The sequence below is a fragment of the Papio anubis genome, chromosome 19 (assembly GCF_008728515.1).
Source record: "Papio anubis isolate 15944 chromosome 19, Panubis1.0, whole genome shotgun sequence".
Taxonomy (NCBI): domain Eukaryota; kingdom Metazoa; phylum Chordata; class Mammalia; order Primates; family Cercopithecidae; genus Papio; species Papio anubis.
This window is the reverse complement of record NC_044994.1, coordinates 28,781,495-28,806,383: the sequence shown is the minus strand read 5'-3', so window position 1 is coordinate 28,806,383 and position 24,889 is coordinate 28,781,495. Positions and strand designations below refer to the sequence as shown.

The 24,889-nt window shown below is 34.6% G+C and overlaps 1 protein-coding gene across 11 annotated transcripts in view; it reads right to left on the bottom strand.

Annotated features, from left to right (window-relative positions):
• KIAA1328 (KIAA1328 ortholog) overlaps window positions 1–24,889 on the bottom strand; it is a 384,673-nt gene that overhangs the window by 355,244 nt on the left and 4,540 nt on the right. For 5 of the 11 annotated variants that reach the window (XM_031658942.1, XM_031658943.1, XM_031658944.1 and 2 more), the window contains 3 exons: window positions 23,120–23,155; window positions 22,113–22,255; window positions 12,998–13,092 (listed from right to left, as the gene is read on the bottom strand). In XM_031658942.1, the coding sequence (XP_031514802.1) occupies window positions 12,998–13,092; window positions 22,113–22,255; window positions 23,120–23,155 (274 nt within the window). The remainder of the gene's footprint in view (window positions 1–12,997; window positions 13,093–22,112; window positions 22,256–23,119; window positions 23,156–24,889) is intronic. The other 6 variants (XM_031658950.1, XM_031658949.1, XM_031658948.1 and 3 more) reach the window with 2 other exon arrangements.

The following is a 24,889-nucleotide window of genomic DNA, read 5'->3' as shown; positions in this document are numbered from 1 at the left end:
TTAGATAAAAGACATGACTACATATCCAAAAATGTCAACAAACTCCAAGGAGGATAAACAAAGAAATCCGCACCAAAGCATATTACAATAAAACTGTCTAGAATCAGACAAGAGAAAATCTTAAAAACAACAAGAGGGAAATGATTCATCATACACAAGGAATCTTCAGTAAGACAGTCAATTCCTAATGAGAAACGATGAAGGACAGAAGGTGACAGAATGATATATTTTAAATCCTGAAAGAAAAAAAAAAAACCTGTTAACCAAGAATCCAATATCTGGAAAAACTATCCTTCAAAAATGAAAGGAGAGCTGGGACAACTGGATATCTTCATGCAAAAGAAAGACAGTGGATGCCTCCCCATCACATCATATATAAAAATTAACTCAAAATGAATTAACTACTTAAATATAACAGTTAAAACCATAAATCTCTCAGAAGAAAACACAGGGATGTAAATCTTCATGACCTTAGATTTAGCAACAGATTCTTACATCTGACACTAGAAACACAAGCAACAAAATAAAAAATTAAGAATTTAGACTTGGCCGGGCGCGGTGGCTCAAGCCTGTAATCCCAGCACTTTGGGAGGCCGAGACGGGCGGATCACGAGGTCAGGAGTTCGAGACCATCCTGGCTAACACGGTGAAACCCCGTCTCTACTAAAAAATAAGAAAAAATTGCCGGGCGAGGTGGCAGGCGCCTGTAGTCCCGGCTACTCGGGAGGCTGAGGCAGGAGAATGGCGTAAAAACCCGGGAGGCGGAGCTTGCAGTGAGCTGAGATCCGGCCACTGCACTCCAGCCTGGGCGACACAGCGAGACTCCGTCTCAAAAAAAAAAAAAAAAAAAAGAATTTAGACTTAAGCAAAATTTAAAACTTTTGTACTTCAAAGGACACCACCAAGAAACGGAAAAGAAAACTCAAAAGAATTGGCAGAAAATATCTGTAAGTCATATAATCTGATAAAAGTCTAGTAACCAAACATATAAAGAAATCTTACAACTCAACAACAACAAACAATCCAATTTAAAAATGGAGAAAGGACTTGGACAGATATTTCTTCAAGGGAGATACACAAATAGATAACGAGCACATGAAAAGATTCTCAACATAAACAGTCATTAAAGAAATACAAATCAAAACTACTGTATCATTTAAATCTATCATTTAATATAATAAATGGAAAATAACAAGTGTTGGCAAGCATATGAAGAGACCAGAATCCTTGTACATTGATGGTAGGAATATTAAAACACTCTGCAGCTGCGGAAAACATTTTCACAGCTCTTCACAAACTTCAACATAGAATTACCATGCAATCCAGCAATCCCATTCCTAGGTATATACCCACAGGAATTTGAAAATGTACTCAAAACACATCCTTGTACATAAATATTCATAGCTGCACTATACACAATAGTCAAAAAGTGAAAACAAGCAAAAAAGGCTATCAACAGATGAATAAATCAATAAATTGTGGTAAAACTTTACAATAGAATCTGATTTAGCATAAAAATAAATGAAGTACTGCTGCATATTACAACACAGATTCACCTTGTGAAAGAAGCTAGACACAAAAGATCACATTACCTAATTACATTTATATAAAATATCAAGAATAGGTAATAAATAGAAACAGTAAACTAGTGGTTGCCAGGGGCTGAAGGGAGGAGATACAAATATAGTTACTGTTAAATTAGTTTGAAGATTTTTTTGGAGTGATGAAAATGTTTTCAAACTAGATAAAGATTATAGTTGCACAACACTGTGTATATACTAAATGCCACTGCCTTGTGTACTTAAAATGGATGATTTAACATTACGTGAACTTAACTCTCAAAATTAAAAAAAGGGGGGGGATGGGAAAATTAAGATATTCCCAATGGAACAAAAGCTGAGTGGGTTCATCACCAGTAGACCCGTCCTACAAGAAATGCTAACAGGGGTCCTTCAGGCTAAAATGAACAAATATTAAACAATAACTCACAGCCATTCAAAAAAATAAAGAAAACTGGTAAAGGTAACTAGATAAGTAAATACAAAAGTCAGTAGTATTATATTTTTGATATGGAACTTCTCTTATTTTGAATATGATTCAAAAGACAACTTAAACAATCATCATCAATCCAAGTTAATGAGCACCATATTAATTCGTTAGGGCTGCCATACAAAGTGTGACCACAGACTGAGTAGCTTAAACACCTGAAACTTATTTCCTCACATTTCTGGAGGCTAGAAGTCCAAGATCAAGGTGTCAGCAGGATTAGTTTCTTCTGAAGTCTCTCCCAGATGGCTGACAGATGGCTGCCTTCTTGCTGTGTCCTCACATAGTCTTTCTACTGAATACATGCATGTCTGTGTTCTAATCTACTCTTCTTACACAGGTAACAGTTATGTTGAATTAAGGCTCACCCATATTATCTCACATCACCTTAATAACCACTTTGAAGGACCTGTCTCCAAACACAATTACCTTCTGAAATATTGAGGATGAACACTTCAACATATGAATTTAGGGAGGACACAATTCAGCCCATAAAAAGCACACAGTGGGCTGGGCACAGTGGCTAACGCCTGTAATCCCAGTACTTTGGGAGGCTGAGGTGGGTGGATCACCTGAGGTCAGGAGTTCAAGACCAGCCTGGCTAACCTGGTGAAACCCCGTCTCTATTAAAAATACAAAAAAATTAGCTGGGCTTAGTGGCAGGCGCCTGTAACAGCTACTCGGGAGGCTGAGGCAGGAGAATCACTTGAACCCAGGAGGCAGAGGTTGCAGTGAGCTGGGATTGTGCCACTGCCCTCCAGCCTGGGTGACAGAGCAAGGCTTTGTCTCCAAAAAAAAAAAAAAAAAAAAAGCACACAGTGTATAAAAATGTAACTAATGACAATAACAACATGGGATAGAAGATGTAGCTGTGTAAAGGCAGAGTTTTTAATGTGCCATTGAAGCTAAATTGGTAAAAATTCAAATTAGAGTGTCACAAATTTACTGTGTTAACTATAATCCCCAGGTTATCACTAATAAAATAACTTAAAAAATATATAGAAAAAGAAATGAAGAGGGAATCAAAATGACATATTAGAAAAAAATCAAACAAATGACAGCACTATTGGGATAACTGAGGAACAAATAAAGAAATGTCTTTTCATACACATATGCAAAATAGTAATTCCTTCTAAGTAATTACTTTAAATGTAAATGTTCTATACTCAACAAATAAAAGGTGGAAATAAATCTTTAAAAATCATAATCTAACTACAGGATCTTTAAAAATCATAATCTAACTACAGGTTTGTATTCCCCAGAAGACAACCACTTTAAATTGAAAGACATAAAGGTTGAAAGTCAAAAGATGAAAAAATTTATTCCATACAACGAACATGCAAATATTAACCAAAAGACAGTTTATTTTGCTGTATTAATATCAAACAAATAGCCTTTAAAACAAAGAATGCTACAATAGGCAGAGATAGTCAATTCCTCAAGAAGATACAAAAATTATAAAAATATACACCAAACAGCATCTCAAAATATATGAAGAAAATACTAACATAGCTGAAGATAAAATAAACAGTTCTAGAATAATAGAGAATTCAATAACACACTTTCAATAACATATAGAACATCTAGACAGAAGAAGAATAACAAAGTGTGGCAGACTGCCAGTTACTATTCCGGACCTTCATTACAGCTGCTACTACTGTTACTGTTTGAAACCATCATTACAGCAGTTACTACTGTTACTGTTTGAGACCATCATTATAGCAGTTACTACGGTTACTGCTTGAGACTGTCATTACTAGACTAAACAAAGAGATGAACATAGAAATGATAACAAAAAAACAAAAGAAACTGTTTTAAAGAAGGGTCCAGGGGAAAAAAAGAGCTCCCTGCTTCTAGTGAGCAAAGGCAGCCCCTGAGCTTCCACAGCCCTTCCTATTTATTGGGTAGCAAGAGCAGGGAAGAGGAGGTAACGATTGGTCAGCTGCTTGATTGATCACAGGTTCATGTTATTGCTAACAGGCTTCAGATTTGCCTAATCACAAGAAACACTTGTGCCTCGGTCATGACTGCCCTCAGCATTCCTTCTGGGCGGCAGACACAGTTTGTCAGTTTGCCAATATTCTGCATTTCAAGATACTTTCTAATTTTCCTTGTGATTTCTTCTTTGACCTATTGATTGTTTAAAATAATCATTCTGCATTTATGAGAAGCAGTTTGCTGTTTACTCATATAGCCTCCAGTGGCATACTGAGTTGATCACAACCCTCATTCTTTCGGCCTATAACAAGGACTTGAACAACACTATAACCAACTAGACCTAAAAGACATATACAGAACGCTCGACCAAGTAACAGCTAAATACATACTATTCCCAAGTGCACATGGAACATTCTCCAGGATAAACCATATGTTAGGTCATAAAACAAGTCTCAATATGTTTTAAAAAACTGAAAACATACAAAGTACCTTTTCCACCACAATAGAATAAAATTCTAAATCAATAACAAAAGAAAAAACAAAAAAATGCACAAATATGTGAAAATTAACACACTTTTAAACAATCAATAGGTCAAAGAAGAAATCATAAGGAAAATTAGAAAGTATCTTGAAATGAATGAAAACAAAAACACAACACATCAAAACTATGGGATGAAGCAAAAGCAGTGCTCAGAGGAAAATTTATGGCTATAAATTCCTACCTTAAATTAAAAAAGAGATCTCAAATCAGTAACTTAACTTTACCCCTTAAGGAACTAGAAACCAAAAGCAAACTAAATAAAAAGCTAGCAAAAGGAAGAAAATAAAGATTAGAATAAAGACAGAGAACTAAAAAAAATACAATATATAAAAACAAAACTTGGTTCTTTGAAAATATCAACAAAACAGACAAATTTTTAGCTAGGCTTATGAAGAAAATAAGAGATAATGCAAATAAAATTAGAAATAAAAGTGGAAGACATTATTACCAACTTTACAGAAATTAAAAAGTATTGTAAGAGAATACTATGAACAAGTGTATGTCAACAAATTAGATAACCTAGATAACATGGACAAATTTCTAAAAAAAAAATAAATAACCAAAACTGAGTCAAGAACAAACAGAACATCTGAATGGACCTATACCAAGTAAAATGATTGACTCAGTAATCAAAACCTTCCCAAAAAAGACAATCCAGGGACCAGATAGCTTCACTGATTAATTCTACGAAACACTTAAAGAATTAACAGCAATCCATCTCAATCTCTTCCAAAAAAACATAAGGTGAGGAAATACTTTCTAATTCATGTTATGAGGCCAGCATTACCTGATGCCAAAGCCAGATAAAGACGTTATGAGAAAAGAAAACTACAGACAATATCCTTTATGAACACAGATTCAAAAATCCCCAACAAAATGCCAGGAAACCAAATCCAAAAGCGTATTAAATGATTTTATAACATAACCAATTGGTGTTTATCTCAGGAATACAAGGATGATTCAACACAAGAAAATTAATCAATGTAATACAGCATATCAGCAGGAAAAAAAAAACAAAAAACAAAAACATGACCACATCAATTGATGCAGAAAAGCTTTTGACAAAATCTAAAACCCTTTCATGACAAAAAACACTCAAACTAAGAAAAGCATGAAAGCTTCTTAACATGGTAAAGGGCACTTATGAAAAACCCACAGTTAACATGTTATTCCACTGATGAAAAACTGAGAGCTTTCCCACTTAGATCAGGAAAAAGACGCCTGCTTCTGCCACTCCACTCATCCATGTACTAGAAATTCTAGGCAGAGCACTAAGGTAAGAAAGAGAAATAATGAATGCTGGTGCAGCCCAACTCAGTCCTGCCTGGGACATGATTCATCCTTTGGCCAGCACATCCACAGTGTATAGGCGTTAGTCATGTAGTATCCCTCTCGGTTATCAGATTGAGGTAGGACGGTGCTTGTGGTTAAGTAACTCTTATTTTAGTAAATAATGGCTCCACAGCACAAGAATAGTGATGCTGGCATATTGTTCTTATTGATCTATTTAATTATTAGTTATTGTTGTTAATCCCCTATTGTGCCTAACTCATAAATTAAACTTTATTATAGGTATGTAAGTATAGGAAAAATATATATAGGACTTGGCACTATCAGCAGTTTCAGGCATCCACTGAAGGTCTTGGAACATATTCCCCGATAAGGGGAGACTACTGTATTTAGAAAAGCCTACAGAATCCTCAATAAATAAATAAGTAAGACTATTACTACTAATAAACAAATTCAGTAAAGTTTCAGAGTATAAGATCAACACACAATAGCCATTTGTGTTCCTCTACATCAGCAATGAACAATCTGAAAGGATATTAAGAAAACCATCTCATTTACAAAAGCATCAAAATGAATAAAATACTTACAAATAAATTTAACCAAAAAGATAAAAAACTTATACACTGAAAACTATAAACACTGCTAAAAGAAATTACACAAGACCTAAATATCGAAGACATTCCATGTTCACAGACAGGAAGACTGAATATTGTTAAGGTGACATTGACAGGTTTAACACAATCCTATCAAAATGCCAACTGCCTTTTTGGCAGAAATGGAAAAGCTGATTTTAAAATTCATATGACAACGTAAGGGATTCCGAATAGCCAAAACAATCTTGAAAAGGACAAAGTTGGAGGTCTTGTACTTCTTGATTTCAGTGCTTACTACAAAGCTATACTAATTAAAGCAGTCCACTAATGGCATAAGGACAGATATGCAGATCAACGTAATAGATCTGAGAGTCCAGAAATAAACTTGTACACCTCTAGTTAGTTAATTTTTGACAAGAATGTCAAGACCATTAAATGGGAAAAGAATAGTCTCTTAAATAAATGGTGATGACTTTGGGAGGCCGAGACGGGCGGATCACAAGGTCAGGAGATCGAGACCATCCTGGCTAACACGGTGAAACCCTGTCTCTACTAAAAAATACAAAAAACTAGCCGGGCGAGGTGGTGGGCGCCTGTAGTCCCAGCTACTCGGGAGGCTGAGGCAGGAGAATGGCGTAAACCCGGGAGGCAGAGCTTGCAGTGAGCTGAGATCCGGCCACTGCACTCCAGCCTGGGTGACAGAGCGAGACTCCGTCTCAAAAAAAATAAAAATAAAAATAAAATAAATGGTGATGAAACAAATGAATTTCTACATGTAATAGAATAAAGTTGGAACACTATGTCTCACCATATACAAAAATGAACTCAAAATGGACCGAAGTTCTACATATGGGATCTAAAACCATGAAATTCTTAGAACAAAACATGAAGGTAAATCTTCATGACCTTTGATTTAGCAGTAGTTTCTTATACATGATACCAAAAGCAATTATCAACAAAATAAAAGTTAGAGAATTTAGATTTCTCTAACTTTTCTTTTGTACTTCAAAGAACACCACTGAGAAAATGAAAAGACAACCCACAGAATGGGAGAAATATCTGTAAATCATACATCTGATAATGATCTATCATCCAGAATATCTAAAAAACCAGTTACAATAAAAAAAAAGAAAAACACCCCAATTTTTTTTAAGTGGGCAAAAGATTTGAATAGACACTTATTCAAAAAGGATATATACAAATGGCCAAAAAGCACATGAAAAGATTTTTTAGCATCATTAGCCACCTCGAAAATGTAAATCAAAACCACACAATACCACTGCATATCTACTAGGATGGCCATAATCCAAAAAATGGTGGCAAGAATGTGGAGAAACTAGAATCCTCACACATTGATAGGAATGTAAGATGGTTTGGCTGTTGTAAAAATACTTTGGCATTTCCTCGAAAAGTTCAACATGGAATTACCATAAGACTCAACAATTCCGCTCCTGGGTATATACAAAACAACAGAAACACATTCTCAAACAAAACTTTTATTCAAATATTCATGTAGTTTAAATAGCCAAAAGGTGGAAACAACCCAAATGACCATCAAAGTATAAATGGATAAACAAAATGTGGCATATCCACACAATGAACTGTTACTCAGTCAACCTTGAAATTATGTTAATAGAAAGAAGCTGGACATATTAGGCCCCATATTCTATAATTCCAGTTAGAGAGAATAACCAGAGTCAGCAAATCCTTAGAGACAGAAAACAGATTAGAAGCTGCCAGAGTCACAGGGGAACAGGAAAATGGGGAGTAACTGGTGAACAGAGTTTCCTTTGGGATTATGGAAAATGTTCTAGAACTAGAAAATGGTGATGGTTGTATAAAACTGTGAGTATACTAAATGTCACTAATGATCAATTTATGTCATGTGTATTTTACCACATTAAAAATACATACATACTATTTTCACTTAAATGATGTGGTAAAATTCATGGCTATACAAAGTAGAACAGTGGTTACTAGCGGCTGGTGAGAGGAGTAATGAGAAGTTTTTTAATGGACACGGAGTTTTACAGCAGATGAAGAAGTTCTGAAGACTGGTTGCACAACAATGTGAATGTACTTACCACTACTGAACTGTACACTAAAACACTGGTTAGAATAGTAAATTTTATGTATATCTCACTGTAATTTTAAAAATTAATTAAAATATAGTAAGACATTTCATGAAAACTACAAATATTTCTGATGATACAAATATATTTAACAAAATAACAGGTAATCAATTCAACAGAGTAAAAATAAAAACAAACAAAACATGACCAAATGAGGCTTAAGCCAGGAACACAAGGTAAATTAAACATTCAAAAATCAATGTAGTTTACCTCATTAATGGAAAAAAGGAATAAAAAAAATCACATGTTCAGCAATAAAAGATAAAAAAAATTGACAAAATTCTACTCCAATTTATGACTAAAGATAAAAACTCTCAATAAACTAGAAACAAAAATAAATTTTCTCAATTTGATAAAGAACATCTATTTAAAAATCTACAGCTTACATTGTACCTAATAGTGAAAGATTTAAGATCAAGAACAAGAAAAGGCAAAGATGTCCACTCACCACTTTCATTCAACATTGTACTGGAAGTACTACCCAATGCAAAAGGGCGAAAAGAAAAAAAAAAGCATCTATGGATTTGAAAGGAAAAAAGCAAAACTGTTTTTATTTGTAGATGACATCTTTTATGCGCAAAATCCAAAGGATTCTACCAAAAAGTGACTATAATAAGCAAATTTTAAAAGGTTGAAGGATACCAAGTCAATATATGTTAAAAAATCTATTTTTTCAAATGAGCAATCAAAAAATTGAAAATTGAATGTATAATAAAATTTTAAATAACATCATTTACAATAGTATAAAAGCCATAAAAAAAAAACTTTAGGATACATATAACAAAACCTGTAACCTGAAAATTACATATCACTGCCTAGAAAAGTTACAGAAAATTTAAATAAATAACTTTGTGTGAATTGGAAGACTCAATAATGTTAGTTTTCTTCAAATTGATCTGTATGTCCAAAACACTTCATCCAAAACTCCAGGAAAAAAATTTCTGTTAGAAATTGACAAGCTGATTCTAAAATTTACAATGAAATGCAAAGGACCTCAAAGAGTCAAAACAATTTTCAAAAATAAGAACAAAGCTAAAGGATTTACTTGATTTTAAGACAATACAAAATTAATCAAGTCAATGCAGTGTTGGCATAAAGATAGACATATACATCAGTGAATGAAACAGAGAGTCCAGAAATAAACCATGCATATATGTTCAATTGAGTTTGACAAGGAGGCTAAGGTAATTCTGTAGGAAGTCTTTTCTAACATAGAAAAAAAAAAACTTTGCAATTTGTGATGGGCAGGATCTCATATACAGAGCACTAAAAACATGGAGGAACACAAAAGGAAAAAATTTATAAACCAAGATCCAAAATTTTATCAAAAGAAAACATTAAGATAATTATACAGGAAGCTGAAGACTGAGAATAAAATGCATATTTGACAACTCATGTATATAACATATAAAGAACTCTAATACCTCAATATTAAAAAGAGAACATGATGGGTGAAAAAAAGGGGAAAAAGATTTGACAGACACTTCACAAAGGAAGAATGACACATTAGTCACATTATTATAATGTGATTATCACACCAATAATCACATTAGTTACCAGGAAAACAGTAATTAATTCTACAAGGAGAAACCACTATACTCATTAGAAGGGCTAAAATTTAAAATGACAATACCAAGAGTTGATAAGTACACAGAATAATGGAACTCACATAAGTTGCTAGTGGAAATGTGAATTGGCACAATCACGTTGGGGAGCGGTTTGGAAGTTTCTTATAAAGTTATAGACACACTTAACATATAATTGAGTATTTACTGAAGAAAAATAATTATGTTCATGCAAAAACTTGTACATGAATATTTATGGAAGCTTCATTCATAAAAGGCAACAATCTGAAGAACCCAAATGCCCATTAATAGATGAAGAGATAAACAAATTAAAGTATGGGCATGTGATGAAATACTATTCAACAATAAAAAATGAATACTCATACACAACTTGAAAACAACTAAAAACATTATGCTGTAAAATAAGCCAGATACAGAGGTCAAATATTGTATGATTTCACTTATATGAGTTATCTAGATTAGTCAAATTTATAGAGACACACAGAGAAGTTATTACCAGGGGCAAGAGGGAAAGGAGAAGGAGGAGGTATTATTGAATGGGTACAGTTTCAGTTTGTGATGACAAAGTTCTGGAAATGGATGGCAGAGATGGTTGCACAGCACTGTGAATGTACTTAATGCCACTGAACTGTACACTTAAAAACGGTTATGATGGTAAATTTTACGCTAGGTGTATTTTACCACCCCCCATCCAAACCATTAGGTAGAGGGAAAAAAGACAGTAAAAGAGTATATACTGTGTGGCCATTTATGTGGTGTACCAGAACATGTAAAACTAAACTATAATAATGGAAACTATATTAATGGTTGCCTGGGATGGGGGAGAAAGGGAAAACTAACTGGGATGGGGGAGAAAGGGAAAACAGACTGTAAAAGGTCTAGAGGAAACTATTTGGAGTAACATAAATGTTGTATATCATGAAAAGGAAATCTTGTATATCTTACATTTGTCAAAACTCATTGAAATCTACACTTAAAATTGGTTCATGTTATTGCATGCAAATTGCACTTTGACATATTTATAAATAAACAGATTGATAAGCAAGCAAGTATGCTTGATAAAAAAAATAAAATGCAACAGAGTAGAAAATAATATAGACTATTCTTTCTAGAAAAAATGTTATGTCTTGTAATGCAAAGGCGGCAGTGACTAGGGGGAAATATATAGGGAAAGGAGCATTTTTAAGATAAAAGAGACATAAGTATATTTAACTATTTCAAACCAGATTGAAAATTCAGAGGGAAAAGAATATAAAAACTGGAAATGTTTTGTTGCCACTGCTTTATATGAGATTCTGTTCTCTACATTCCCACGTCAATCGAACAGTCTTACAAATAAAAAAACAAAAAAGCAAAGAAAACAATTTCAAAGTATGAGTAGACAAAAGTAGACAAAGTAGACTGAAATATCCAATAGAGGAAACTCAGCAAATTTTAAGAAATCAAGAACACATTATTCCCATATACTTGTATGTTAACAGTAAATATAGTAATAATGGGATTCTTTAGCAGTATAAGCAGATTTTTACTAACACTGACCTTGTATTAACACACTGACCTTCTACAAAGAAATTACAAAAAAAGAAAACCTAGCATATTTTATAGGAAGTAGAGGGTTATTAAATACCAAAATGACATGCTCTAATATTGCAGGTATTCTCCAAGCTTGGCAGCTCAAACAAAATGGGTCAGGAGGACAATAATGGCAACTTAGGACCATTAACAAACAGAGTCAAACAAATAGCAATAACTTTTCAATACCATCAAAATATATTTAATAACTCCTCATCAAAGGACTTATTATGTATTAAATAGCCTCACAAGAACATCATCTTCAAATACTAAGGATAACAATGAAATGTTTTCCCAATAAAAGAACACTGAAGTTAATGAAAACTCTACTTTAGAAAGTAGGCCAGCCAAAGAATTCTAATGAAAGAGATCACTACTTATCTCAGGTAGCATATCAAATTCAGACTAAGGCATGTACTTTGAATTCTCACACCCTATATTCTGGCTTCCAAAACATCATTTTTTTATAGTCATCTTTGATACCCATGATTCTATGATTTAGAGTAAGGTAATTTTTTAACTTCAGTCTTTTTAAAAGCCTCTACAAACTTTACGTCAAGGCTTCAACACGAAATACGTTCAAAATATACCTAATATTGTTATCTTTATTTGCAATTCACTGACAAAAAGTAGTACTATTTTATCAACTTTTAGGTATGGTCTCTCCATAAATTTAACTTTTACAATTTATATTCATCCATTTCTCTACAGATACCTTCATTTATTAAGTACTTTTTAAGACCCCCAAAACTGGGGATGTATATCTGACAAAGAAATTACACGTACAAAGTAGATGTGCCTCATACACATCATTAATAAACTGGAATAGTACTCCCAAAGAGCTGAGAAATATCATTATCAAAATTCAAAATCCATTAATTGAAAAGCATTAGGAGTTAGCAAGGCAACAATAGATAGTCTTGTGAGTGAAATATTTTTTCTTCAGATGCTGACGAAAAATCAAAGGTAACTGCTATGCCTCTGGTTACAACAGTATCAACCTACTTCAACAGTAGTTTCCAAAACTTCCCTTAATAGATAACTGCTACAAATCTTTGCATCAAAAAATTTGGAAAGTTAAGTAAATAAGAAAATGTAAATTGGAAAGTAGTTTGCTTTTGATGCTTGTTTTTTAACCTTTTTGGGGGGATTCTGGCATCACAGAATGTCTTTTTTCTAAAACTCTTTGCTACTATAAGATCAAAGATATTAAGTCATCAAAATATATTTGTAATTTTCTGTTTTCAATAAGAATTGTCTTTTGTATAATAAATCATTTCATGTAAGGTTTTATCTCACCTGGCCAATTCTTTAATTAAGTTTGCAATGCGTCTTTTGTCTTCAAGACATAAATCCTTCAGTGATGCACTCTTTATTTCTCCCCTGCAGGAATTCTTAAAAAAAAAAAAAAAAAAATTTAGTTACACTTTTTCTAAAGCCAATTTTTAAAGTCTTTTCAAGAAACCTAGGTTCAAGGTGAAATTTCTTAGATATCTTTTATCTGGTTGAACACTACCTGTTTCAATTTAAACCTACTGTGAACCAAAAACAGGCTAAGGAACTGACTGTCCACTAGGACACTTCATGAGATTTACACAGAGAAGCAAACAGAAAGAAACTAAACGCAGATGTCCCCCACTTAAATACTAGGATACATTAGGGAAACAACTTTCCCTTTGTGAATGTCATAGAAACAAACACTCAACAGAAGATACTGAGAACTGTTATTACGCCATAGTCCCCACGCTGCTTAAGGGTATACTAACATTAGCAGCAGAGGCACCAGTTACTAAGCATTCAAAATATCCTAATGTTCACCCCAAAGAGTACTAAACCAAAGAGTAATAATAGCAATAGCTAACAATTACATCTAGTGCTCACTGCATGCCAGGAATATCGTTAAGTACTTTGTACTTACTATTCCATTTTATTTGCATAACAATGCTATTGAGTATTAATAGTTACTATTCCTATTCTACTTTAAGGGTACATATCCAGGATTATAGCAATTAAACAGCAGAATCAAGACTCAAACACGGGTTCCAGAGTCTATGCTCTTTAATTAAAACACCATATTATTCTAATCTTTTGTGCTACAAAAAGTTTTCCCCGGTACCTCAGCATCATTAAGAGGAGTCCTTAAAGAGACATAAACTCAGGGAATCACAAAGGAATCGTAGGTAACATGTAAAAGGAAGGAGCTACAATCACAATCCTTGGCATTTGCACAACCACCAAAGTTAAGTTAGTCCAATTACCTCAGGTAGCCGAGAATAACTGAAAACCCCTAAAGTGAATTCTGGAAATAGTAATAGCCGAAGGTGGGAAAGAGAGTAGGAAAAAAAATGGAGAAAAGAAGATAATAATAAAATAAGTTCAGTTTTAGAAATGCTCAATGTAAGATGCCAGCAAGCCATTCATGTGGAAATGTCTAGGCAGGAAGCTGGAAAGGTAGGTCTAGCTTTCAAGCTAGAGAAAATCATAAAGATTTAAAAGTCAGTTGTATGGTATTATGGACAATGTTGAGATTTTTTTATTATTCTTTATACTTTTCTATGTTTTAAATTTTTCATTAATAACTATGTATTTAAAATTAAGAAAACAATATTAGTATTTTAAAAATCATCTACAAGTCCAAGAAAATTGGCATTTATTTTAATTTCAATTTAAGTAATTGGATTTTAATTCAATTTAAAGCAGCATTTGAAAGGACAAGTGGAGAATCAGAAGCATATAACACTGTAGGAGAAAACAAGAAAGAAAAAGTTTCAAGAACAGTGTGGGTTCAACAGTGCTAATGATCAAAAAAGACAGACTGGGGGAAGAAGGCAATGGATTTGGCAATGGAAGAAGTTGCCGATAACCCATGAAAAGGCATTTCATTAGTGATGCGCTGAGTAAAAGAACAAAAGAGAAATCTTTGTACCTGGGCAAAAAAAAATTAGCGGCATTGTGTTTACAACAGCAAAAATCTGAAAACACAAATGTCTATTAACTAGAGAATAGTAAAACCGTGGCTGGCATATTGATACAATGAAATTCTAGAGGTACTAGTAATTATGCTACTAACTTTCCCCCTCAAAACTACCCTTCCATCCTCTGCTTTGAGATGCTAAGGCTAAGACTCTGGAAACACCATTTCTCCTTTGCCACCCGGTGCTTTCTTGAACCCTGCCAACACAAAGAACTAGATGAAGACCAGGAAGAAAGAAGGAAGGATATTTCCTTCCTGTTACTGACAGTGTCACCCCTGAGTTCCCTACCCTGGCAAGTACTGCTGATTCCAGTTCGCAATTTTTTCCAGCCCTTACAGAACCAGCCTTTATCAGGCCTCCTCAGGAATGTCAGTACCAGCCAGGTTAGTGTCCCATCACCAGAGGTCCAAGCTGCAGCTTTAAGGGGCCCCTCCTCTAAGTTTTTAAGTTTCAATAATTCCAACTTATTCTGCCCTCTCATCCAGTTCTAGAGATTGTGGTTGCTTCTTACAGTTACTACTTTCATGATACCTTAATGTTCCCTTTTTGCCTTTTTGGTTCTCTAGCACTATTCAATAATTTTTTCTTTTAAATATTCTAAGTTAAAATAATTGACTAAACCCTGAGACATCAGTGAAAAGAAATGAAATATAACTACATACAACATAAAGAAATCTCACATAACATTGGAAGAGCCATAGAGGGGGAAAAAGAAAAAAAAACAAGAAATCTCAAAAACACAATATGAAATAAAAAAGCAAATCACACAATACAAATGGATATGAGCTCATTTATATAAAGTTCCAAATATATATGAAATTAAACACTGTTTCAAAAAAAAATATTTACACTATAGGACAGGGCTTGGTAAACCATGGCTGCAAGCCCAATCTGGCCCACTGCCTGTTTTTGTAAACAAAGGTTTATTAAAACATGGCCATGCTCATTCATTTGCATATTGCTCATGGCTCTTTTAATGCTACTGTGGCAGAGTTGAGTTGTTGAGACAAATATTATGGCCTGCAAGAGCTAAAGTATTTACTATCTGTCCAATTTACAGAAAAAGTCTGCCAACCCCTGATATAGAAAAACAAAAGAATTATAAACATAAAGTTCAGGATAGGAATTACCAAAGAGGAAAACATGATAAGGAAAGGCCACATATCTACAGTCACTTGACTTAGAACAATGGCATCATTGCAATTCAGAGGAGAAAAAGAATCCTCTTCCCAATAGATGGTGTTGGGCCAATACTGACAGTCTATTGACCCAATACTGGCAGTCTATGGGCCCAAGACCAACTATTGGGAAGAAGACTTTTTTCTCCTCTAAATTGCAATGACTGTGACCCTTACTTTACACTACACGTGCATATTACTTCCTGATGAATAGTAGGTTTAACTGTGAAAAATAAAGCAATATGGCCACAAAAGAGAGGAACTTGCTGCAGAGTATAATCAGCTAACAGCCTCCAGTTGCCAAACCTTCGGGATCCACTGCAGTGTTCATGCCAATGCCAATGACTGGGAACAGTAGAGACACTAGAACTGAGCTACTTCTGATCCATATGGCATCCTCAAAAGTCAGTACTTGCTCTGGGGTTCCTCACTAGCAAAATGGACACTATCTCAGACTGCACGGCAATCTGAAGTCTGAGGTTCTTCCTAGTCAATCTTCCTTCTTTTCCTCTCCTGTCACAGGTGCTAGACTGTAGTGAAATCTGAAAACTCCCTTTTTCTATTCCTGCTCATTCTACTCTTTATGCTTTATAGGCTTTTCCTTCATTAAATCTCTTCCATTTCTAATTCCATCTTGCGGTCTGCTTCCCAGAAGACTTGAACTGACCTAATTACCACTGTGAAATCCTAATGAATTAAGGATACTGAACATCAATACCAACAAAGACTACAATGCAGAAAAAAATCACAAGATGGCCAGGCGTGGTGGCTCACGCCTGTAATCCCAGCACTTTGGGAGGCCGAGGTGGGTGGATCACGAGGTCAGGAGTTCAAGACCAGCCTGGTCAACATGGTGAAACCCTGTCTCTATTTATACAAAAATCAGCTAGGCATGGTGGTGCATTCCTGTAATCCTGGCTAGTTGGGAAGCTGAGGCATGAGAATTGCTTGAATCAGAACCCGGGAGGCAGAGATTGCAGTGAGCCGAGATCGCACCACTGCACCTAGGCTACAGAGCGAGACTCTGTCAAAAAAAAAAAAAAAAAAAAAATCTCAAGACATGCTCTTCAGTGAAAAAAAGGGAAAAAAAAAGCACATCACCATTTCTAGTCTTAAGAAAAAGCATACGCAGACACACATACTCCCTATGTAGGACATCCTCTTCTAGCCCAGATGGAGTAACAGGAACCAGATTTACCCTAGTTTCAGAAAACAAAACAAAAACCTGACAAAAGACAGGAAACAATAGTTTTCAGTGGATAGCAGGCAACACAGAATTATGATCACTGGAACTGCAGAGCCAAACAAGGTGAGCCCTACAACTGTCCCAGCTAACTGCTGTGGAGAGTTTTAGGGCTAAGGTAGGTAAACCCAGACAAAGCCCATCAATCTCCCTGAGTTGAAAAGATACAGCTGGGAGTCCAGGAAAGCCAAGGTTTCTAGCGTTTGCTGGGCAAAGTAATGGCAAGGATAGAGCTGTATAGGAGAGCTCCAGGGATCTGCATAATCCCTTCGCGTCAGCTACTGAGCACTGGCCAGCACATGTATGTGAGAAAACTACTCATCCCAGGGAAAAAGTCGAAAATGAACAGTGGAAACAATGTCTGTAGCTAATACAGCATAGGAGAACAGTCTGTTCCCACCAACCAAAGTGGAAAACCTTGTAATTTAAGGGGCATCAGGAAGAGTATTCAAAAGGGTATGCCCTACAATGGGCAAAATTACCCCTATACTAAAAGCTGCTCTGGCACCACCTTTAAAAGCTCAAAACCAAGCTTGGAAAGAATCAAATTACTTCCAAATAACTTATCACTGTCTCAGAACTGAAAAAGGCAAAATGCACACTGTCTTGTGACATCTAATTAAAACTAAGCAAGCAGGCAAAGAAGCAGAAAAATACAGCCTATAATTAGGAGAAAACTTGCTCAATTGAAACCTACCCACAAATGACTTGGATGATAGAACTCATAGTCAAGAATATTGAAACAATTATTATAACTGTGTTCCATATGTTTAAGAACCTAGAAGAAAGCATGTCAAGTGCGACATGGAAGATGTAAATAAAAATAAGAGACTAAAACTGAACTTCTAGAGATAAAACTACATTGTTTCATATGAAAACTACACTGGATGAGATTAGCAGCAGGTTAGACATTGCAGAAGGTTAATGAATTTGAAGACACAGCAACAGCAATACAAACTATCCAAGGATAAAAAAAAAATTTAATGAAAAAAAAATGAACAGAGGATCAGAGAGCTGAGATGGTAACCTCAAAAGGCCTAGTATTTTGTAACTAAGGTCACTAGAAAGAGAGGGAAGCACAAAAATATCTGGAGAAACAATGGCTGAAACACTTCCCAATTTGATGAAAACTATAAACCCATAGTTCCAAAAAGCTCAACAAACCTCAAACAAAACAGATACTTAAAAAATTACTCCAAGTTAGGTTGGGCATGATGGCTCATGCCTGTAATCCCAGCACTTTGGGAGGCCGAGGCGGGCGGATAACGAGGTCAGGAGTTCAAGACCAGCCTGACCAACATGGTGAAATCCCATCTCTACTAAAAATACAAAAATTCGCCGGGTGTGGTAGTGCGCGCCTATAATCCCAGCTACTCAGGAGGCTGAGGTAGGAGAATCGCTTGAACCTGGGAAGCAGAGGTTGCCGTGAACCAAGATCGTGCCACTGCACTCTAGCCTGGGCAACAGAGCAACACTCTGTCTCAAAAAAAAAAAAAAAAAAAAAATTACTCCAGTGTATACTATAACCAAATTGCTCAAAACCAGTGATAAGAAGAAAATCTTAAAAGCAGCCAAATTTAAACACATACACACACAAAAATTAATAGGAATAAAAATGACAGCCAACTTCTCAAAAACAGTACAAGCCAGGCAACAGTGCAACAACATCTTTAAAGCACTAAATGAATAAAACTATCAACTCAGAATTTTATAACCAGTAAAAATATCTTTTGAAAAGAAAAGAGAAATAAAGACTTTTTAGGCATACATGAGCTAAAAAAATTCTTTCCTAGTATACCTGAACCAATGTTAAAGGAAGTCTTTTAGGAAATCTGGATACATGCAAAAGAATGAAATCACGAGATTTCTAATTGTAACTACATGAGTAGATTTAAAAGACTTCTGGTGCATTTGTAAAATTTCTTTAAAAGGCAATGAAAATAAAATGCTTCCAAAATGGAATAAAGGCATCCAATAAGAATATGTAAACTATCTCTATTCACAGACAACTTCATCTTACCTAGAGAAAATGGTAAGGAATTCACAAAAGAACTATTGGATTAGAAATAGTTTGATAAAGTTGCAGGATACAAGATCAATTCACAAATCAACAGAATTTATATATACTAGCAATAAACAATCCAACAGTGAAATTCAGAAACAATTGTGTTTCTAATAACATCAAAAAGTATAAAACATTTGCTGACTCTGTAATGCCTATGGAAAGAGAGGGACCCAAAATAGCCAAAACGATCTTGAAAAAGAAGAAGTTGGAGGACTTATACTTCCTAATTCCAAAAATAAAAATATAAATCAATGGAACAGAATACGGAGAGTCCAGAAATAAACCCTTGCACTTATGGTCAACAGATATTTGACAAGGGTGCTGAGAAATGCAAAGGGGAAAGGACAGTTTTTTTTAACAAATGCTGGGACAACTGGATAGCTACATGCAAAGGAATAAAGTTAAGCTACCACCTCACACCATATATAAAAATTAACTCAAAATGGAATGAGAACTTAATACAGGAGTTAAACCTTTAAAACTCTTAGAAAAAAATGTAGGCACAAATATTTGTGACCTTGGATTAGGCAACAATTTCTCAGATATGACACCGAAACAAAGGAGACAAAACACTAGATAAACTGAACTTCATCAAAATCTTAAACTTCTGTGCTTCAAAGAACACCAATAAAAAAGTGAAAAGGCAATGCATAGAATGAGAAAAAATATTAGCACATAATGTATCTGATAAGGGACTTGTAGATGGAATTTAGAAAGAACTCATAATTTAACAGAGCAAAGACAAGTAACCCAGTTAAAAAAGGATATGACTAGATATTTGTCTGAAGAAGATATACATATGGCCAAGAAGCACATAAAAACATAATCATCATTTAGTCACTGGGGAAATGCAAATCAAAATCACACTGAAATACCACTTCACACCCACTAAGATGGTCATCCTCAAAAAACACAGACATAAATGTTGGCAAGAATGTGAAGAAATCTGAATCCTCATACAGTGCTAGTCAAATGTAACATGGTGTAACCACTTTAAAAAATAGTTTGGAATTTTGTCAAAAGGTTAAACATAAAATTACACGACACAGCAATTCACTTACAGGTATATACACAAGAGAACGGAAAATATATGTCTACACAAAAACTTGTATATGCATGTTCATGGCAGAATTATTCATAATAGCTAAAAAGTTGAACATGTCCATTGACTGATAAATTGATAAACAAAATGTATATTCAGACATAAAAAGGAATCAAGTAATGATACAGCATAGATGAACCTTGAAATCATTACACTAAATCAAAGAAGCCAGTCACAAAAGGCAACATATTATGTGATTTCCTTTTATATGCAACATCAATAACAAGCAAATCTATAGAGACTGAAAGCAGATTAGTGTTTGCTAGGGGCTGAAATGACTAGGTAATGAGGAGTGCCTGCTAATTGGTATGGTGGTTCTTCCTAGAGCGATAAAAATGTTTTGAAAACAGACTGTGGTGATGGAGCCACAACTCTGTGAATATAAACACACACAAAATCAAAATAATAAATTGTACACTTAAAAGGGTGAATTTTATATGCAAATTACATCTCAATTTGAAAAAAAAAGGCCAGTTAACTATTTAAAGCAAAAGTAATACATATTTTGGGGTCTCTGCATACAAGTAAAATGTATGACAACAATATCAAAAAAGTCAGGAGCGGAGAAATAAAGTACAATGTTGAAAGGTCCTTAAACTATAGGTGATGTGGGAAAGTATCACTTGATAATAGGCTATGATAAATTAAAGATGTATACTATAATCTCTAAAGAAGCCACTGAAATAATTCAATCCAAAGTTATAGCCAATAGGACAAAAATATGAACTTAATCTAAAAGAAGGCTATTGTTCAATGTAAAACAAATCAATCATTATGTGAAAAAACATTTTTAACTTTTTTTGATAAAAACTTGCAAATTCAACTATTCACACCCCAGTGTGAAGTGAGTACACTGGTACAAGTAACATAAAGTAGGCCTTTTGATTCAATCACAGTAAAATCCTGTAGTAATAAAAGACACACTGGAAATATCTTTGAGAACATAATTCACAGACTAAAAAAGGTTTTCTATAAAAGGTCTGATAGCAAATGTTTTTAGCTTGTTGGCATGCAGTCTCTGTAGCAACTCTGCCAATGTAACACAAAAGCAGCCATAGACAATTATGTAAAACAATGAGCACAGTTGTATTCCAAAAAAACAGTTATTTATAAAACAGGCAAGAGAAGGATCTGGTCCACAGGTTATAGATTCCAGAACATTCATATACAAGTTTTGTGTAGACATCCTAGTGAGTGTGAAGTGGTACTGAATAACTCTAGTTGCAGACAGTAAACATAACAAAAATTAAAGTAAAATAAACTGGTCAGATAGGACATGTGCCAAAGGAATGTACCGATACTATTAATATGCCCAGTCATTGATTTGTCACTCATCTTTACAAGGGACAAATCAATAATGTGGCACAGCAATAGTAAGAAAGATAAAGATATCATTAAGATTCAAAAGTAATAATCTTTATGATACTGTTTTCCAACTGAGGGAAATAATAAGGGCTAATTTTCTTTAATAATGTATCTTTCTTATGTAAAAGGGTTCATCCATCAAATAAATTCACAAGAATAAAAAGATGCCTAATTAAAAAAGCAATTCTTGTCAGTTTGATTTACTAATGCCACACAGATCAGAAGGTAGTTCTTTTGAGACATATCAAGATAATACATCATCATGGCTAACGCTTAAAGCAAGTCATATGTTTTGGAGCAAAATCCTTGAGTAATCTAGATAATTTAGGCTCGAACCTGGCATCACCAAAGGATCCTGGAATCCCTTGTATCTTTTAAGAATGTTTGTTTATCACCTAGTATACTTCCAAAGGTTCTTCTACCCTTTTTGGTCAGCACTCATAAAGACTGAAGAACAAGGAAAAAAAAGACTAAAAAAATACTAACCTGTTCATCTACTGAATCTCCTGTGCCTTTTAAGGACTCCATAGAGATTGAAGCATCAGTCGCCCTGGAAGTCTTAAGTTTAACATCAGCTTTTGGACTTGTCAGCTTGTGTCTTGATCTGACATTTCCTTCAGTAGAAATGCCTAAGGATTTCCATTAAACAAGATTTCAAAATTATATCTTATTATCTTAAACCATCCCGCATCACCTGCTTCCTTGTAATCCTCTACTTTAAGGGACCTGATGGAAGAAACTCTCTTTATACTTTATAAACTTAATTTTAAAGCTCTTAATATATGAATCATAAAAAGAATATGTTTTAAAGAAATACTCTAAAGATTGAATTGAAATTTGTTTTTATTTTTATTTTTTTAAAGAGACAGGGTATCCAGGCTGGACTCGAATTCCTAGGCTCAAGCAATCCTCCCACCTCAGCCTTTGGAGTAGCTGGAACTACAGGATCAAGCAACCATGTCCAGCTTAACTGAAATATTTGCAAAGGGTACTGTTAATGTTCATAAGTCACATTAAAACCAAGAAATTACAATATGCTAAATATACGTTAACTTAGGGGAAATCTATATTTTTCACCCTATATAATGAGGGTGCCTTCAATAGTTGCTTTACTACCATCTAGTTACAACCATTATACTCAAAGTGTCTCTTACATATACCCTGTATCAAGCAGTGGTCATACTTTTCTTTGAAATATTAAATTTGGCTATCATTTGCAAAAGAAAAAATAAGAAAAGAATCTTTTACCCCTTACCACATGAAATGTTCTACAAGTTCGTTAAAAGCTGATTGGGCCAGCCAATCCCAAAGATAAGCCAGTATTTCAAACCTTAATAGGGTTATGCCAAATATTCAAAAAACAAATTTTAGGTTTTGATGTACTGCTCTGCATCCAGTTAGTTATACCTGCAACACTGTTCTAACAGCTTTATTTTCTTCTAACATTTAAGGACCAAAGTAAGTTTCCCAAATTTTAACATAGAAAATCATACCTGGAACGTACACTACTGATTGCTCTTCATCAGAAACTATGCAGGAGAACATGAAGGAAAATACAATAATATTATCCAGCATCCAAATGCCATTTCTGTTCTGTATAACTCTTATAATTCATAGTTTCTTTTGACCTGGGAATTTATAACTAACTTTTAAAAACAAAGTTAGAAAGCAAAGTAATTGAATTAAATGTAACAAAATTAATATTCTCTAAAAGTTCACCTTTATATATTTACAACTACACGTCTTATAAAAATCTTGGAAGGTCTTGTTCCATGAAACTTTTATCCACTCTCAAGTGGGTTACCCTGCAATATATACTCTACTATTAGGTTCCTTTCCTTTCCCTTTCCTTTTGTAAACAAAAAGTTAAGTGCTCCAGTTTGGTCATATTGGGGAACTGACAATTCTGAAGAGTAAATAATTTCAAGATGGTTTTTAGCTTTGAAGAAAAAACGCTGAGGGCAAGTCAATCATGCAAACACAAAGACATTATTTAATCTTCTACGGTGCATTCATAAAATATCCCAAGAAGCCCTACTATTTAAAAAGTAGAAGAAATTTAAGACAGAAAGAACTAGTGTGAGTTTCGAAAGGAGAAATTTAGACAGGCTATGATTATAACACACCATTTTCAACTGTCACCTTGATCCAACTCAAGTTTTCCTCTCCCAGAATTATTGCAATAAGCTCCTAACTATTCTCTGTCACTTCTGGGCATGTTCTCTTAATAGTCTATTTTTTCCCACAGTGGTTAGAATGATCATTTTAATACTTATGTCATTTCTAATTTAGATTAAAAGCCAAAGTATTAACAACAGCCTACCATGCTCAAGATCTGATCCCTATAACTTGTTACATCTCTGATCTCACTCCCTACTACTATTCCTCTCACTCATTCCTGGCTTTCTTACAATTGTTAATGAGCTATGCAAGCTCCTACCTTATAGCTTCTGCATGTATGATTTATTCTACCCAGGAAGCTCTTTCCCCAAATATCTTCATGGCTCACTTTAGGACTTAATGTCACATGTCATGTCATGTCACCTTCTGATTGAAGCTTTCACTTCCTAACCATATAGGTACCTGAAATTGCAAAACTCTCTCTTCCCACAACCTACCTACCTCCCCTACTGTCTCTTTCCTGCTTTATTTTTTCTCCACAGCACCAATAATCATTGAACATATATTTTCCTTATCCATGACCTGATCTCATTTCACTAAAATGTAAGCACCAAGAAGGTGATGATTTATGTTTTATTTTGTTCAGTGTTGTACCCTCAAACACAAAAGAATGTCTGGCTCCATCTATGAAAGAATAAAATTAGTATTTATTTAATTTTATGAGGCATTGTCCAACAACCTTCAATGTTATTTTTCTCTGATTCAAAATATGCAAACAAAACTTTTTTTTTTTTTTTTGAGACGGAGTCTCGCTGTGTTGCTCAGGCTGGAGTGCAGCCGTGCGATATCAGCTCACTGCAACCTCCACCTCCCAGGTTCAAGCAATTCTCTGCCTCAGCCTCCCAAGCAGCTGGAATTACAGGCATCCGCCACCACGCCCAGCTAATTTTTTTGTAGTTTTAGTAGAGATGGGAGTTTCATCACGTTGGCCAGACTGGTCTTGAACTCCTGACCTCGTGATCCACCTGCCTTGGCCTCCCAAAGCGTTGGCATTACAGGTGTGAGCCACTGCAACCAGCCAACAAAATCTTTTACTTTCAGCTACATCCATGCCAAACTTCTTTTCGAATATATAAAACTCT